The sequence below is a fragment of the Anomalospiza imberbis genome, chromosome 38 (assembly GCF_031753505.1).
Source record: "Anomalospiza imberbis isolate Cuckoo-Finch-1a 21T00152 chromosome 38, ASM3175350v1, whole genome shotgun sequence".
Classification (NCBI taxonomy): Eukaryota; Metazoa; Chordata; class Aves; order Passeriformes; family Viduidae; genus Anomalospiza; species Anomalospiza imberbis.
In genome coordinates, this window is record NC_089718.1 from 1,135,852 (window position 1) to 1,151,632 (window position 15,781).

General features: G+C 50.0%; 1 protein-coding gene across 1 annotated transcript; it reads right to left on the reverse strand.

Annotated features, from left to right (window-relative positions):
* Positions 1 to 14,621: 14,621 nt before the first annotated feature.
* On the reverse strand, positions 14,622 to 15,781 carry LOC137464205 (olfactory receptor 14A16-like). The gene has a single exon (XM_068175513.1). The coding sequence runs from the start codon at positions 15,627 to 15,629 to the stop codon at positions 14,622 to 14,624; it is 1,008 nt and encodes a 335-aa protein (XP_068031614.1). The 5' UTR covers positions 15,630 to 15,781.

Genomic DNA, 15,781 nt, shown 5'->3' on the forward strand with positions numbered 1-15,781 from the left:
TGCTGGCGGTGGCTGTGTTGTAGCTGGACGTGTCCACTTGCTAGGAACCCACAAGGGACCTGTAGGTGTGGATACACACAGAGGACCTCTACCCATAAAATTTACAGGTGCTGGTCCTGACCAAATCCCTGTAGCAGGATGCCTATACATTACAGTTATTGATTTTTCTGCATCATTTTGTTTTGCAAGTGTTCCATGTACAAATGCAGGGGGCATATCATGAACTCCAAATATACAAAGATTATTTAAAGTGAATAATGCTTTTGCCAATCTCTCCTGTGGATCAGGAATTGTTTTAAATTTTGCAAGGTATTGTTTTAAAGTTTGATTTGCCCTTTCTACAATGGCTTGACCTGTGGGAGAGTGTGGTATACCTGTAACATGCTTAACACCCCATAATTGCAAAAAGCGATTAACCTTCTTCCCTACATATGCAGGTCCATTATCTGTTTTGATAACTCCACGTACCCCTAAAATAGCAAAACACAATGTCAAATGTCAGATGACATGAACTGTTTTTTCTCCAGCTTGTGGGGAAGCCCAAATGAAATGACTGTAAGAGTCAATAACTACATAATGTAAACGCCCAAATTCAGTTACATGAGTCACATCCATTTGCCACAATTCATTAGGGTCTAAACCTCAAGGATTTACCCCCAGGCCGAGACCCGGTCCATTGTGATGACTGCAGTCTGGACATGCTCTGACAATTCCTCGGGCTGCTTCCATCGTAATATCAAAGCAGCGCCATAGCCCTTTTGCATTTTGATGAAACGAGGCATGGGCATTGCGTGCTTTTGTAAAATTGTCCATAGGCACAGTTATTGACACCAGTCTATCAGCACGAGCATTACCTTCCCCTAATCCTTCCACCCACTTATGACTCCTGATGTGAAAAATAGCATATGGAGCAGATCTTTGTCGTATTGCAGACTGCAAATGTGCAAAAAGTGCATTCAAGCGCTGATTTTGCACTTCTCGTAACAGAGCATCCTCAATACGCTGTGTTACCCCAACTGCATACAAAGAATCAGACACAACATTTATAGGATCATGCATCCATCGACAAAGTGCGCACACAATTGCTGAAAGTTCCAATGTCTGTAGAGTATCTGATTCTTGTCCTTTTATTATGACATGATTCCATTGCCCCTGTTCATTCCAGGTGAGAGTAGTTTTTCGAGATTTGTGACCTGCATCTGTAAACACAGTAACAGCATTAATCAATGTTATTTCACTATATTTTGGCCGTAACAGCCATTTTTGTGAGGAGATCCAGCACAGAATAGGTGAAGACAGCGGTGAGAATTGAATTTCAGCATTAGATTCTAAAATGCTAGCTTGTAATTCAGGAGAATGTTGCAAAAACCAGTTTAAATCAGCCTGTTTTATCGGAACAAAAATTCTTTGTGGCTCTTCCCCTGTAATCTGTACCACGCGTTTCCGGCCTTTCCGAATCAAGAGTGCAAGCGCCTCCACCCGTGGTTGAACAGAATTGCTAGGCTGTAAAGGTCCAAACACCCATTCTAACACCTTTGTATCCTCCTGTTTTCCTCTTTTGTTTTTTAGCTGTTGAGTGAGAGCACCCATAAGGTGTTTTGGATGAGACAGAATAGTAATGTTTATAGGTAAGTCAGGATTTCTATGATTAACAGCTCTCTGGGCTATAGTATCAGCAATATTTGCTACAACTGCACGCTGTTTATTAGTTAATTGAATGGGTGCAGTGGGATTTGTACCTTTTAGTAATGGTTTTAATTTATTAAGTTCATAATTTGAAATAGTGACAACTGGATGGAGTTACTGAATGTCTCTTATGAATTGTTGCATAATATGCAGAGTATGTAAATTGAGTTGCAGAGCAACTTTTTGTGGTTGAATGTGTCTATTAAAAATTATTTAGCTTAAATATTTTTAGGGTGTAGAACGCTGAATTTTTTTGGGGCAACCCATAAATTGTGATTATGTAGCTGTGTGAAAATAAAGGTTTCTTGCTGAACAGTAAATGAAGTTTCTTGTGTAAACAAAATATCGTTTATATAATGGTATATTATCATATTAGGACGAGCAGTTTGAATGGGCAGTAAGGCAGTATCTACAAACAACTGACACAGTGTAGGACTGTTGCGCATTCTTTGAGGAAGGGTCACTTATTCATACTGACTTGTAGGTGTCTCACAATTTAGGGAAGGTAATGTAAATGTAAATTGTTTAGTATTATTTGGATGGATGCTAATTGTAAAGAAACAGATTTTAAATTAATGATAAGGAGGTTCTAGACCTCAGGCAGCATGGCTGGATTGGGGAGGTCTGGCTGTAGTGCCTCTATTGCTTCTATTTGGGCATTGACTGCACGTAAATGATGAAGAAAATGAAATTTACCAGATTTCTCTTTGATTACAAATATTGGAGTGTTCTATGGACTAGGAGAAGGTTTAATGTGCTCTTGATTTAATTGTTCACTAACTAGGGCATGTGCTTGTTGTAGGTTTTTTCTTTTTAGCGGCTACTGCTTGATCTATCCTGGATCATTCGATTTTTAGGTTAGGGCGACTGGGAAAGCTTAAGTCGTGACTGTTACTAAAAAAGATTTTTTGTTACAAGGTGAGCTTTTAATTGTATAAGAATATCTCGGCCAATTAATGCTTCAACTTTGTGCGGTAATGGCATAACAGTAACAAATTGTACACAAGTGTGACTACCCAGTAATAAACAAATTTTGTCTTTATTGTGGTAAACTGAAGTAGACTTTCTTACTTCTTTAACTTTAGCAATCATAGGATAAAGTGATTAAGAGGTAGGCTAACAGTCCTTGCTGATGATAGTGATGCTTGCTCTAGTATTGAGGCGTGCTATTACCTGTAGCTTTTGATGACTATTTTCTAAAATAACAGGAGCTTTGGGCCGCTCCTCCATGGGAAGACAAAGAAGTGCCATACTTCCTGTAGATCTAAATCTTGTCAGCCCCCATTGTTGATGTATGGTGGTTGAGGCAGCTTCTGTCAACTGTAAAGTAGGCAATAGTTGAGCGATTTTACTGCCCTTAGAAATAAATAAAGCAGGATAAAATGTTATAGCAATAATAAGAATTTCACTTGTAAAATTAGTATTAATAACACTAGGTAACACAAAAAGACCTTTTAAACTAGTAGATGATTGTCCTAAAAGAAGAGCACCACAAGGTTTATCTTTATGCATTACCGGTCCCTTGACCCCAGCAGGGATTTTTACAGGCTTTTGATCAATCAGGGTAATGCTTATTGTGGTTGCCAGGTCCAGGCCAAGGCTACCTCTTGTGGCTGGCTGGAGAGAGCTGGCTGGCTGCAGTTGTCTGGAGCATTCCATACGGGAGCCGCTGTTGGGATCTCCGCGCCGCGGCCCTTCGCGCTCCGATTCGCGTTTCTTGATCGCCTACAAACTTCAGTGGAATGGGAGTTCACAGAACATTTGTTACCCCATACTGTCCCTTCTCTGCAGTTGCGACAAAAATGTCCCATTTTCCCACACCTGTAACACTTTATACGAGGTTGTTGTTTAAACTTATTTGTTGGTTGTAATGGAGTCAGAGCAGCAAAGGCTTGTGTTTGGGCTTGCACCAAATCTTTCCCTACATCCCTGAGTGCTTCTACTAACATTGCCTGCGGACCTGCAGGAATCCTCGACATTCTTTCTAGCATTTCCTCCACTGTTGCATCAATGCTCATTGTGTTAAGAATACTTCTAGTAGAGGTATTACAATTTTCTAAAACACACTGTCGTAATAGGGTTCTCTTCATAAAGTCCTGTACATTAGCCAAATTGATAGCTTCGGTCACCCGGTCCACAAAGGAAGTAAAAAGCTCATTTCTGCCTTGCTTAATAGACATAGAAGAAGGAGATACTGGGTTTGCCCTAACCTTGGAGATTGCTTCTCTAGTTAATGGTATGGTAGCTTTTCATACTTTAGCCCCTACCTGTGCCTGCATTTCAATTGTAGTGAATTGCCCAACACTTATTAATTGTTCAACAGTTATCCCAAATAAGGGCTCATTCTGCTGTCGTGGAGTCTTTGCAAAATGATTACATAATTTATGCTAGTGGGCTTGCCACAGCATTAACTGAGGCTGTGTCATAATTATTCTTATGATACTTTTAATATCTTTTGGAAGAAGTAAACCTGAGCCCCAAATGGAATTAAGCATTTGCTTTGCAGGTTCCCCGTGTAGCCCACAGTCATTAACTGTGGCTCTCAATTGTGAAAGCAATTTCCAATCCACAGGATGATAACTGGTTGTTTCTCCCCCTCCTGCATTCGGTGTATAAGCAACAGGAAAAGCTTGGCAATTTATGTCAGTAACAGTAGAACACGTCATAATCTTTATTACTTATTGCTTCTTTTTGGATACTCAACCAATTCATTCTGTGTATTCCTGGTAAATTTTTAGGATGTTCTTGCTTAAAAGGATTACTAGCAGATGTCACTAAAACTCTTTTGTGGCTGTTCTGAACAGTTTCATCCTTCAGCTGCTTTCTTTTAGTCTGTGGAAGTCTTTCACCATTTATTACTGATTGTTCATTCCCGGGGAGGGGATCTGTGGCTGACTGAGCAGCATTAAAGGCAAGATTAAAAGCAGGGGGAGCAGTAGGTTGCTTATCACTCGATCTGCTCTTAATTTCAATAATATTTCTTACTGGAGGAATAGGATTGTAATCAACCTCTAAAGAATGCATTCCTGGTTTAACCCCTTCTAAAGTGGCAGTAGCAACAGCAGCAACTTTCTTTTCTGCTGGATACTTCTGCAAACAATTTATGACTGAGCGCCACGACCTCATTCGCTTTCGGGCAGCCTTATCATCATCAATCACCTTAAACTAAAGAATGTTCTCTAATTCACGCCACTCTTTCTCATCAAAGAGATCCCCCGAGGCTTTAAATAAGCCTTGAGCCCGACCACCATAGGTGTACAAAGCTGGCGGATCTTTATCTAAATCTATGTCAGCTAAATCACTTCGCTTTCCATAATCTGACCCTTAAGTGCAGCCTTTGTACCTTGCAAGCCGGCAGCTCTTCCCCAGATGGCGCGTCTTGTCCTTGTACAACTCATATCTCAAGGATATGCTGCTTTTTTGCTATCTGTACATGCACAGTGTACTGTTCCTAGGCTAGGCACAGTGCTGTTTCCCAGACCCAGACACAATGCTGTTCCCAGGCCAGAGCTCCTCCCAGACACAATGCTGTTCCCAGGCCAGTTTCCCGGGCACAGAGCTCCTCCCGGGCACAGAGCTCAGGTCTGGAGTTTCAAACAGAGGATTGCTGGAACAATTGTTCCATCAATCCATGACCCTGTTCCTGCAGCCATTCCCCAACACCTGGTGAAGCTGTGACAGCTCCTGCTGAAGGTGTGTCCTCCTCTGCTGAAGATGTGACAGCTCCTGTACCCATCTACAATGTGCTAAAAATTGTAAAACCTAAACTTCTCACCCATGTGACATATTAAACTACACTCTACAATCCCTAAAATCCCTAAATGCTCGTTGTCCCGGGGGGATGCTGTGTGGGTGTTCTCCTTCCTCAGCTCCGAGGATGCCTGCCCCATGGGATGCTCTGGCGGGGTCCTCCCCCCTCTCCCCAGGGCATTCCCTGCTGCCGTCCATGGCCAGAGGTGGCTCCGGGGCGCTCCCGGGGCTCTGCCGCCGCCACCACCGCCTCTCCCATCGCCGGGCCCGCACTGAGCCCTGTGTGCCAGCACACGCCTTTTATAGTCCGGGCAAGCCCCGCCCTCCCGCCGACAGCCAATGGGAGTGCAGTGATGTCATAGTGGCGAGGGGCTGAGTGTCACGGCCGCTTGTGATGTCACAATGAAGGGGTGGGGCCAGAATGAGAGTGCGATCTGATTGGTCAATGCGGAAGGTTTTCCTGCACTGATTGTTCCAGGCGCTGATTGGTTGGATTGACGCTGGGGGGCGGGGCAAGGCGGGGAGTGGGCGTGGCTCACATGGGGGAGTCCCAGCCCCATTCTGGGGATCCCAGGCCCATAGGGAGGGGTCTCTGGGGGTCCCTGTCCCATTTCTGGGGGTTGTAGGTTCATGGAGATGGGTCTGTGGTGGTTCCAGTCCCATGGGGATGGGTCTCTGGGGCTACCAGCACCATTTTGGGGGGTTTTAGGTTAATGGGGAGGTTTCTCTGGAGGTCCTAGCCCCATTTCTGGGGTGGCCAGTCCATAGGGAGTGGTCTTCTGGGGGTCCCTAGACTATGGGGAAGGGTCTGTGTGGTCCCAGTCCCACTTTTGAGGGGGAACTTTGTGATTTGTGTGGGTGGCGAGCGACTTGTGGGGACAGCAAAGATCAGCCACAGAATTTAATAAGATTTTTTGCCAATTTTACTTTGGAAAACACCTTACCTTTGGAGGATGCTCCGGTGGGGGTCCGTGCTCCTTCCGCCTGATCCCGGCACTGTCTTCTTCGTTGCTCGGGGGGATGCTCTGCTGGTGTCCTCCCTCCTCACCCCGGGGCATTCCCCGACGCTGGCCGCCGTCCATGGCCAGAGGTGGCTCCAGGGCGCTCCAAGTTGCTGAGGATGTCAGCAGCCCCCACTGAGGCCATCCCTGCCCAGAGACCGTGGGGGAATGGGCAGACAAGGAGAGCGTCCCTGGGGCTGGGGCAGCAGAACTCAGAGGCACCAGCGGCTCCAGCTGGGAAATGGAGTGTGGAATGTGGCTGTGAAAGCCCTGCCTGGGCTGTGCCAAGCAGCACACACAAGCCCTGACTCCCATCCCCCAGACAACTCCCTCAAGGAGACATTTAAGAGGAATTACAATTCTTTGTGTCCTCTGAGTTGGATGCACTGGAGAAATACCAACAAGAGATTCTCAGGAGCTCCAAACAACAAAACAGCCTTAACTGGCAACTTTAGAAAATCAGGGAAACTTTGGTAAAAGGTTTAGCATGACATTCAATCAACAAAAACACTTCTCAAAGCATTACCTTGGCCCATTCAACTTCACAGACTATTAGCTGATTCAATTTTAAGATAATCAACATTTGCACGAGGACAGAAATAGAAGAAATAGACACAGAAAGAGAGAAAGACAAAACATATACAGTGAAGCACACAGACAGCTACCAACTCCTGGATTCCAGTGGTTCTCAAAAAAATAGAAATTCCAAGGGGAGGTAGGGTCAAATGTGTGCTTGCCTTGTGCTCAGCCTTAAATACCCCTTGGTGTTCCTGGGCCCTTTCCCCAGGTGGGACTTGGGGTCATTTGGTCACTCAGGAGCTGGGCTAGGGGCTCCAGAGGTGGCTGTGGAGCATTGCCTGTGCTGTGCCAGGGACTGGCAGACACTGCTGGGCTGGGATAGAGGCTCTGGGGGGATTGGGGTTCCAGGGCAGGGCAGTGCTGGGGTTCCAGGGCAGGGCAAGGCTGGACCTGCCCCTTCCTCCCCACACATGAAATGTTTCCAGCCAACAATCTCCTCCAGTCTGTCACAACAGGCAATGTTGGAGGTGAAATCTTGGGATTTCTGGCCATGGGCACCTGGACAAAAGGACAGTTCTTTTCCATAGGAAGGAAAGCCCCAATTCTTAGCTCATTTCTCGTTTGATTGCCTGGATTTTGTTTGGTTTTGTTGTTGCTTTGTTTCCTTGGTGTGCCTGCAGTGTCCAGTCAGGAGCAGAGTGACTCTTGCCAAGGAACTTTGTGGTGCTGTTGCTTAATATTAAATCTGGTTTTTGCTGATCCCTTGCTGGGGATTTTTTCAGCGCTCTCAAGCCCTCATTGGTAACAGGGTGAAGGAGCCCTGGGCCAGGCTCTGGCCCTGGGGGACACGGGGATGCTGCCGGGGGTCCCTTTCCCCCTGTACCACCCCCTATGGCCCCGGTCCCCCATCCCCGTGTCAGGCTCTGGGGTCGATCTCGTGGAACATCCTCTGGGGGAGGCTCTTGGATGGCACAGCCACCTTTGTGATGTTATGCAGCCATGCTGTGGTGTCACAGCCTGCTCTGTGATTTCACAGTCAGCTCTGTGATGTCACAACCCACTCTGTATTGTCTCAGCCTTCTCTGTGACATCACACAGCTGCTCTGTGATGTCACAGATCCCTTTTCTACGATGGCAGAGTCTTCTCTGTGACCTCACAGCCCGTTCTGTGATGTCACACTGCCAGCCTGTAATGTCACAGCTGACTTTGTGACATCACAACCTCCTCTGTGATGTCACAGCCTGCTCTGTGATGTCACAGCCTGCTCTGTGATGGCACAACTCACTTAACATGTCACACAGCACCTCTGTGGGCTCACAGACCCACCCTGTGATGTCACAACACCTTCAGTGATGGAACACAGCCACCCTATAATGTCACAGCACACTCTTTGACCTCACAGCTTGCTTTGCTCTGTGATGTCATACAGGCATGCTCTGATGTCACAGCCTGCTCTGTGATGTCACATAATAAACCAGGGATGTCACAGCCAACTATATGTTGTCACAACCTGGTCTGTGATGTCACACAATCACAGAATTGCTGGGTTGGATGAGACCTTTAAGATCATCAAGTCCAACCCATGCCCTAACACCACCTCAGCTAAACCATGGCACTGAGTGCCACATCCAGTCTTTTTTTAAACACATCCCAGGATGGTGACTCCACCACCTCCCTGGACAGACAATTCCAGGAATTTATCACCCTTTCCATAAAAAAAAAATTTCCTAATATCCGACCAAAATTCCCCTCGGTGCAGATTAAGACACTGTCCTCTGGTTCTGTCACTTGCTGTGAGGAAAAAGAGACCGACCCCCACCTGACTGCCACCACCTTTCAGGGAGTGCAGAGAGTGATAAGGTCACCTCTGAATCTTCTCCAAGATAAACAACTCCAGCTCCCTCAAACGTTCCTCACAGGGCTTGTGTTCCAGACCCCTCACCAGCCTTGTTGCCCTCCTCTGGACATGCTCCAGCCCCTCCATGTCCTTCCCAAATTGGGGAGCCCAGAACTGGACACAGCACTCGAGGTACGGTGCCAGTACAGGGGAAGAATGCCAAGTACACCAGTGCCAAGTACAGGGGAAGAATGACCTCCCTGCTCCTGCTGGCCACACCATTCCTGATCCAGCCCAGGAGCCATTGGCCTTCTTGGCCACCTGGGCACACTGCTGGCTCATGTCCAGCCTGCTGTCGACCAGTGCCCCCAGGTCCATTTCTGCCTGGGCACTGTCCATCCATGCCGTCCCCAGCCTAGAGCTGTGCAGGGGGTTATTGTGGCCAAAATGCAGAACTGGGCACTTGGGCTGATTAAACTTCATCTTATTGGACTCTGCCCATCCCTCCAACTGTTCCAGGTGTCCCTGCAGAGCCCTCCTACCTTCCAACAGATGGACACACTCTGCCAGCTTAGTGTCATCTGCAGATTTACTAATGAAGGACGCAATCCCCTCATCCATGTGGTCAATAAAAATATTGAACAGAGCTGGCCCAGCGCAGAGCCCTGAGGGACAGCACTGGTGACTGTCCCCAGCTGGATGCAGCACCGCTCACCACCACTCTCTGGCCCGGCCATCCAGCCAGTTCTGAACCCAGCACAGAGTGCTCCTGTCCCAGCCGTGGGCTGCAGCTTTTCCAGGAGTGTGCTGTGGGAGACAGTGTCAAAGGCCTGGATGGGGTCCAAATAGACACATCCACAGCCTGTCCTGCATCCACCAGGAGGGTCACCTGGTCATGAAAGGAGACCAGGTTGGTCAAACACGACCTAGCCCTCCTAAACCCCTGCTGGCTGGGTCGGACACCCTGGCCATCCTGGAAGTGCTGTGTGATGGCACTCAGTGTGAACTGTTCCATGACCTTACTGGGTACTGAGGTCAGGCTGACTGGCCTGGAATTACCAGGATCCTCCTTCCCACCCTTGCTGTGAATGGGTGTCACATTGGCCAGCTTCCAGTCATATGGAACCTCCCCAGTGAGCCAGGACTGCTGGTAAATGATGGAGAGCGGCTCTGCAAGCTCATCTGCCAGTTCCCTATCACCCTGGGGTGGATCCCATCTGGTCCCATGGATTTATGAACATCACAGCAGCTCAGCAGTTCTCTGATGGCCTCCTCTTGGATAACAATGGTTCACTCTGCTCCCTGACACCATCTGCCAACCCAGGAGATTTGTCCTGGTGGCAAATCGTCTTCTCACTAAAAACTGAGGCTAAAAATGGCGTTAAGCACCTCTGCCTTTATCTCATCTGCAGTTATTAAATTCCCTTCCACATCTAATAAAGAACAAAGGTTGGTCTTACCCTTCCTTTTACCATTGATATATTTGTAAAAACATTTTTTATTATCCTTTACAAAAGCTGCCATTTTAAGTTCAATCTGAGCTTTTAGCCTCCCTAATTTCTTCCCTTCATGCCCTAGCAAGTCCTTTAAATACTACCTGAGAGACCTGACCCACCTTCCAAAGATGATACATCCTCCTTTTATTCCTAAGTTCCTTCAAAACTTCCTTGCCCATCCAGGCTGGACGTTTGTCTCGTCGACTCGTCTTTCGGCCCACAGGGACAGTCTGTTCCTGTGCCCTCGAGATCTCTGTTTTGAAGCATGCCCACCATCCTGAACTCCCTTGTTTTTAAGGGCTGCTTCCCAAGGAATTCTCTGAATAAGTCTCCTAAGTAGGCCAACGTCTGCCCTCCAAAGTCCAATGTAAAAGTCTTATTAGTGTTCCTCGTGACTTCACCAAATATTGAGAACGCTATAATTTCATGATCACTGTGCCCCAAGTGACCTCAAACCAGCACATCTCCCACCAGCCCATCTCTATTTACAAACAACAGATCCAACATAGTCCCTCTCCTGGTGGGCTCACTTACCAGCTGCAACAAAAATTTGTCCTCCATACACTCTAAAAATTTCCTGGACTGCCTCTTTTCTGCTGTATTAAGTTCCCAGCAGATCTCCAGCAGATTGAAGTCACCTACTTCAAGAACAAGGGCTTCCTACTTGAAGAACAAGGGCTGATGATCCAGAAATATTCTCTAGCTGCTTGAAAAATAACCTGTCCACCACTTCTTCCCGGTTGGGTGGATGATAACAGACTCCCAGTAGGATGTCAGCCTTGTTGGCCTTCCCTTAAATCTTACCCATAGACATTCAACTCCATCTTCATAAGTTTCAATACTTATGGTGTCAAAAGCCCCCCTAATGTAAAGGGGCCACCCCTCCACCTCTTCTCCCTTTCCTGTCTCTCCTGAAGAGCTTGCAGCCATCCAGTGCAGCGCTCCAGCCATGTGAGTCGTCCCACCCTGTTTCTGTGATGGCAATTACATCACAGCTCTGCTGCTGCACCATGGCCTCCAGCTCTTCTTGTTTGTTACCCATGCTGTGTGCATTGGTGTACATGCACCTCAGCTGGGCTGCTGATTTCACCCCTAGCTCAGGCTTACCACCCACGAGCCTGCTTCCAGACAAACCAGCTACATCTCCCTTCCCCTTCAGACCTAGTTTAAAGCCCTCTCAACAAGTTCTGCCCGTTCATGAGCTAAAATTCTCCTGCCCTTCACAGAAAGATGGAGCCCGTCTGGTCCAAGCAGGTCCGGTGCTGTAAAAGTTGCCCCATGATTAAAGAATCCCAAATTTTGTCGATGACACGAACCCTTGAGCCACTCATTGATAATGTGAGCTCTCCTATTGCTTTCAGCGTTTTTCTCAGACTCCAAAGGGACTGAGGAAAAAACTGTCTGTGCCCCTGTCCTATTAACCACCTGACCCAATGCCCTAAAGTCCCTTTTAATTGCCCCGACACTTCTCTTTTCAATCTCATCACTGCCAGCCTGGGGTACCAGCAGTGGGCAATAATCAGAGGGCTGAATCAGCCCAGGCAGTGTGTCAGTGATATCCCGTACCCGGGCCCCAGGGAGGCAGCAGACCTCTCTGTGGGGTGGGTCTGGTTGAAATATGGGGCCCTCTGTTCCCCTCAGGAGGGAGTCACCCACCACGATTACCCTTCTTTCCTTTTTGATGTTAGAGGTGCTGATCTGTCTCACAGATGAATCATAATTGGGAGGCTCACTGGGCAGATAATTTTCTTCGAAACCATCTGGCCGACTCTCCAGATCCAGGGGATCATACAGAATCTGAAGTGGCACCTGGCTTGGGAGAGGGGGTTGGGAGGGATTTTTATTATTACCTCCTCAAGTAGGTACCCACTCCCACTCCCTTCATCAGCCAGGTGTCCTTCTATAGCCTGACAGTGGGAGGTGTGGGAGACAGCGGGAAGCAAGGAGAGCATTGCTGCCCTGCCAGACCTCATGGAACCAAGGATCCATTGTGACACTGCAGGGCCCTGGGGCACCACGGTGCCATTGTGACACTGCAGGGCACAAGGATCCAAGGGACTTGGTGACACCAAGGGGTCCCATGGAACCAAAGGGACATTGCGACACTGGGAGGCCTCAGGGAATCATGGACACCATTGGGATACTCTGGAGCCTCATGGAACCATGGTGACACCAAGTTGTCTGGGGGTGTTGATCTGCTGGAGGGTAGGAGGGCTCTGCACAGGGCCCTGGACAGGCTGGATCCAGGGGCCAGATCCAACCAGGTGAGGTTTAACAAGTCCAAGTGCCGGGTCCTGCACGTTGGCCACAACAACCCCTGCAGCGCTACAGGCTGGGGACAGAGTGGCTGGACAGCAGCCAGGCAGAAAGGGACCTGCAGGGACTGATGGACAGCAGGCTGGACATGAGCCAGCCGTGTGCCCAGGTGGCCCAGAAGGCCAGTGGCTCCTGGCCTGGACCAGGAACAGTGTGGCCAGCAGGAGCAGGGCAGTGATTCTTCCCCTGTGCTCAGCACTGGTTGGGCAGCACCTCGAGTGCTGTGTCCAGTTCTGAGCCCCCCAATTTAGGAAGGACATGGAGGGGCTGGAGTGTGTCCAGAGAAGGGCAACAAGGCTGGTGAGGGGTCTGGAGCACAAGTCCTGTGAGAAGCGGCTGAGGGAGCTGGGGTTGTTGATCCTGGAGAAGAGGAGGCTCAGGGGAGACAAGGCGGTGTCAGGGCACAGGTTGGACTTGATGATCTCCAATGTCTTTTCCAGCCTTGCTGATTCTGTGATTCTCTGAAACCACCCTGGGAGCAGTTGCAGGAGGAGCCCTGGGCCTCCTCTTCAGAAGCTCCAGCAGCCCTGGTCCCTCAGCTTCTCCTCACAGCCCCAAAGCCCATCCTGTCAGTCCTGCAGAGCCTCTGCAGCCCCTCCTCATTGCCCAGAACAGGCAGCCCCACAGCCAGACACAGCAGCCCAGATGTGCCCCCCTGGCCTGGGGTGCCTCTGGCAAGGGAGCAGCACGAGGCACTGCAGGAGCCTGCAGACAATTCCTGCAGCACTTGTGGGATGATCCTGCTCCCCAAGGGCCGTTCCCATGGTGCCAAGTCAGGAACTGCAACGGGGAGTGGGGCCAGAGAGGAAAGGGCAAACAGGGATGGGCTGTTTGCAGGGGAGGGAACAGGGGTGGGCAACAGGAAGAAATCTGGACCAGGGAAGAGTAAAGAAAGCAAAGGAGAAGCCAAGGAACTGATCAGGGCAGTTTGGGGGTGGCTGCCAGGCAGTGCTGGCTCTGAGCAACAGCGTCTGCAGTGGGACAGGAAACTCCCAGCTGATAGGAACAAACTTTGTGGCTGGCTGCAGAGGCCAGAACAAAGCTGAGTGGTTTCCCTGGCGTCTCCCAGCCCTTCCTGGCCCCAGGGGCTGCTGGCATTTGTGCTCGCTCAGGTTCATGTCCCCACAGCAGCAGCATGGGGTGCTCCTGCCTGCTGTGTGCAATGCAAACAGGGGCTCCTGAGCCAGCGCTGCCGTGGCTGTGCCTGCAAGGATGGGGCACCTGTGTGAGCTGGGGGAGAGGCCAGGGCTGCAGAGGGGGGATGTTGTTGGCAGCTCCATGAGGACGCTCTGGGACGCTGCCCTGGGCTGTCCAGCGCACTGGGGATGGATCAGCCCCTGCTGCTCTGCTGCTCCTTCCCGTCTCCCCCAGGGCCCTTGCAGAGCACCAGCCATGCTGTTAGCCCCCAGCCTGCCCAAGGCCAGCCTGGGGCTGCACACGGGGGTTTTCTGTGCTGAGCATTGGCCTGGCCGTGTCCTTGAGAGAGCCTGGGCAAGGAGCCTGCAGCCCCCAGGCCCTGCCTGAGGCGTCAGCGCTGCCCCAGCAGTGCCCATGGCCTGTCCCTGCTGCAGCCCCGGCACTGCCACCCCCAGGACTGTGCCCGGCCCCGAGAGCACTCAGGCCCTGCAGCAACACCAGGGCCACCAGGGCAGCGGGGCAGGGCCACGGGAGCAGCACTGGCAACACCAAGTGCTGCTGCTGCTGCTGGGCACAGCTGCTGTGCCAGCACTGATCTGCCCCAGCTCTGCACACAGACATTGCTGCTGCAGCTCCAGGGAAGGCAACAAAAGGGCATCTCTGCAGAAAACTTTGCTGGGACATCCTTGAGTTCCTTTAAAGCCTCTGAGATCGCAACGCCTCATTGACACAGTCTATAGCCACAGGGAAGGTGGAGAGAAACAAAATGAGAAATGGAAAAAACAGTTACATTTATTTGTGGACAATATTTAAAAAACAAAACAAAGAAAAAGAACGTCCAAAAAGAAACCAACACGAAGTATCAAAGATGACTTGTATTACAAGTGATTTACAGAAACTGGCCAGCAGTTCAATGTTTCCTGAAAGTATCCAGTCATCAGTGTCCACAGTGCAGCCATGAGCTCCTGGTTCCTCAGGCTGTAGATGAGGGGGTTCAGGGCTGGAGGCACCACTGAGTACAGAACTGACAGGGCCAGATCCAGGGATGGGGACGAGATGGAGGGGGGCTTCAGGTAGGAAAATGCCCCAGTGCGGACAAACAGGGAGAGCACGGCCAGGTGAGGGAGGCAGGTGGAAAAGGCTTTGTGCCGTCCCTGCTCAGAGGGGATCCTCAGCACAGCCCTGAAGATCTGCACATAGGAGAAAACAATAAACACAAAACAACCAAATACCAAACAGGCACTAACTGCAATGAGCCCAAATTTTCTGAGGTAGGAATTTGAGCAGGAGAGTTTAAGGATCTGTGGGATTTCACAGAAGAACTGGCCCAGGCCATTGCCCTGGCACAGGGGCAGGGAAAATGTATTGGCCGTGTGCAGCAGTGAATAGAGAAAGGCACTGGCCCAGGCAGCTGCTGCTGTGTGGGCACAAGCTCTGCTGCCCAGGAGGGTCCCGTAGTGCAGGGGATTGCAGATGGAAACACAGCGGTCACAGCACATGATGGTGAGCAGGAAATATTCTGCTGTGAGGAAGAACAGAAAGAAGAAGAGCTGAGCAGCACATCCTGAGCAGGAGATGGTGCTGGTGTCCCAGAGGGAATTGTGCATGGCTTTGGGGAAAGTGGTGCAGATGGAGCCCAGGTCGCTGAGGGCCAGGTTGAGCAGGAAGAAGAACATGGGCGTGTGCAGGTGGTGGCTGCAGGCTACGGCGCTGATGATGAGGCCGTTGCCCAGGAGGGCAGCCAGGGAGATGCCCAGGAAGAGGCAGAAGTGCAGGAGCTGCAGCTGCCGCGTGTGGGCCAGTGCCAGCAGGAAGAAGAGGCTGATGGAGCTGCTGTTGGACATTTGTGGTGCCTTGGCATCGGGATCTGTAAAAAAAGTGATCATGGAATAGCTGGGTTTGGAGAGGACTTCAAATATCCCAGCACAGCCTGGGGGCACCTTCCCCCCAGTGCCTGCCCAGGCTCTGCTGCCTGGAGCTGGCCCTGCCAGCAGCTGCTTCCCTGTGCCCAGGGCTGGGCCCTGCCAGTGCTGCCAGA

What these genes read in the sequence shown, in the direction of transcription:
- LOC137464205 (XM_068175513.1), bottom strand. Translation starts at nt 15,629, where the DNA reads ATGATCACTTTTTTTACAGATCCCGATGCCAAGGCACCACAAATGTCC.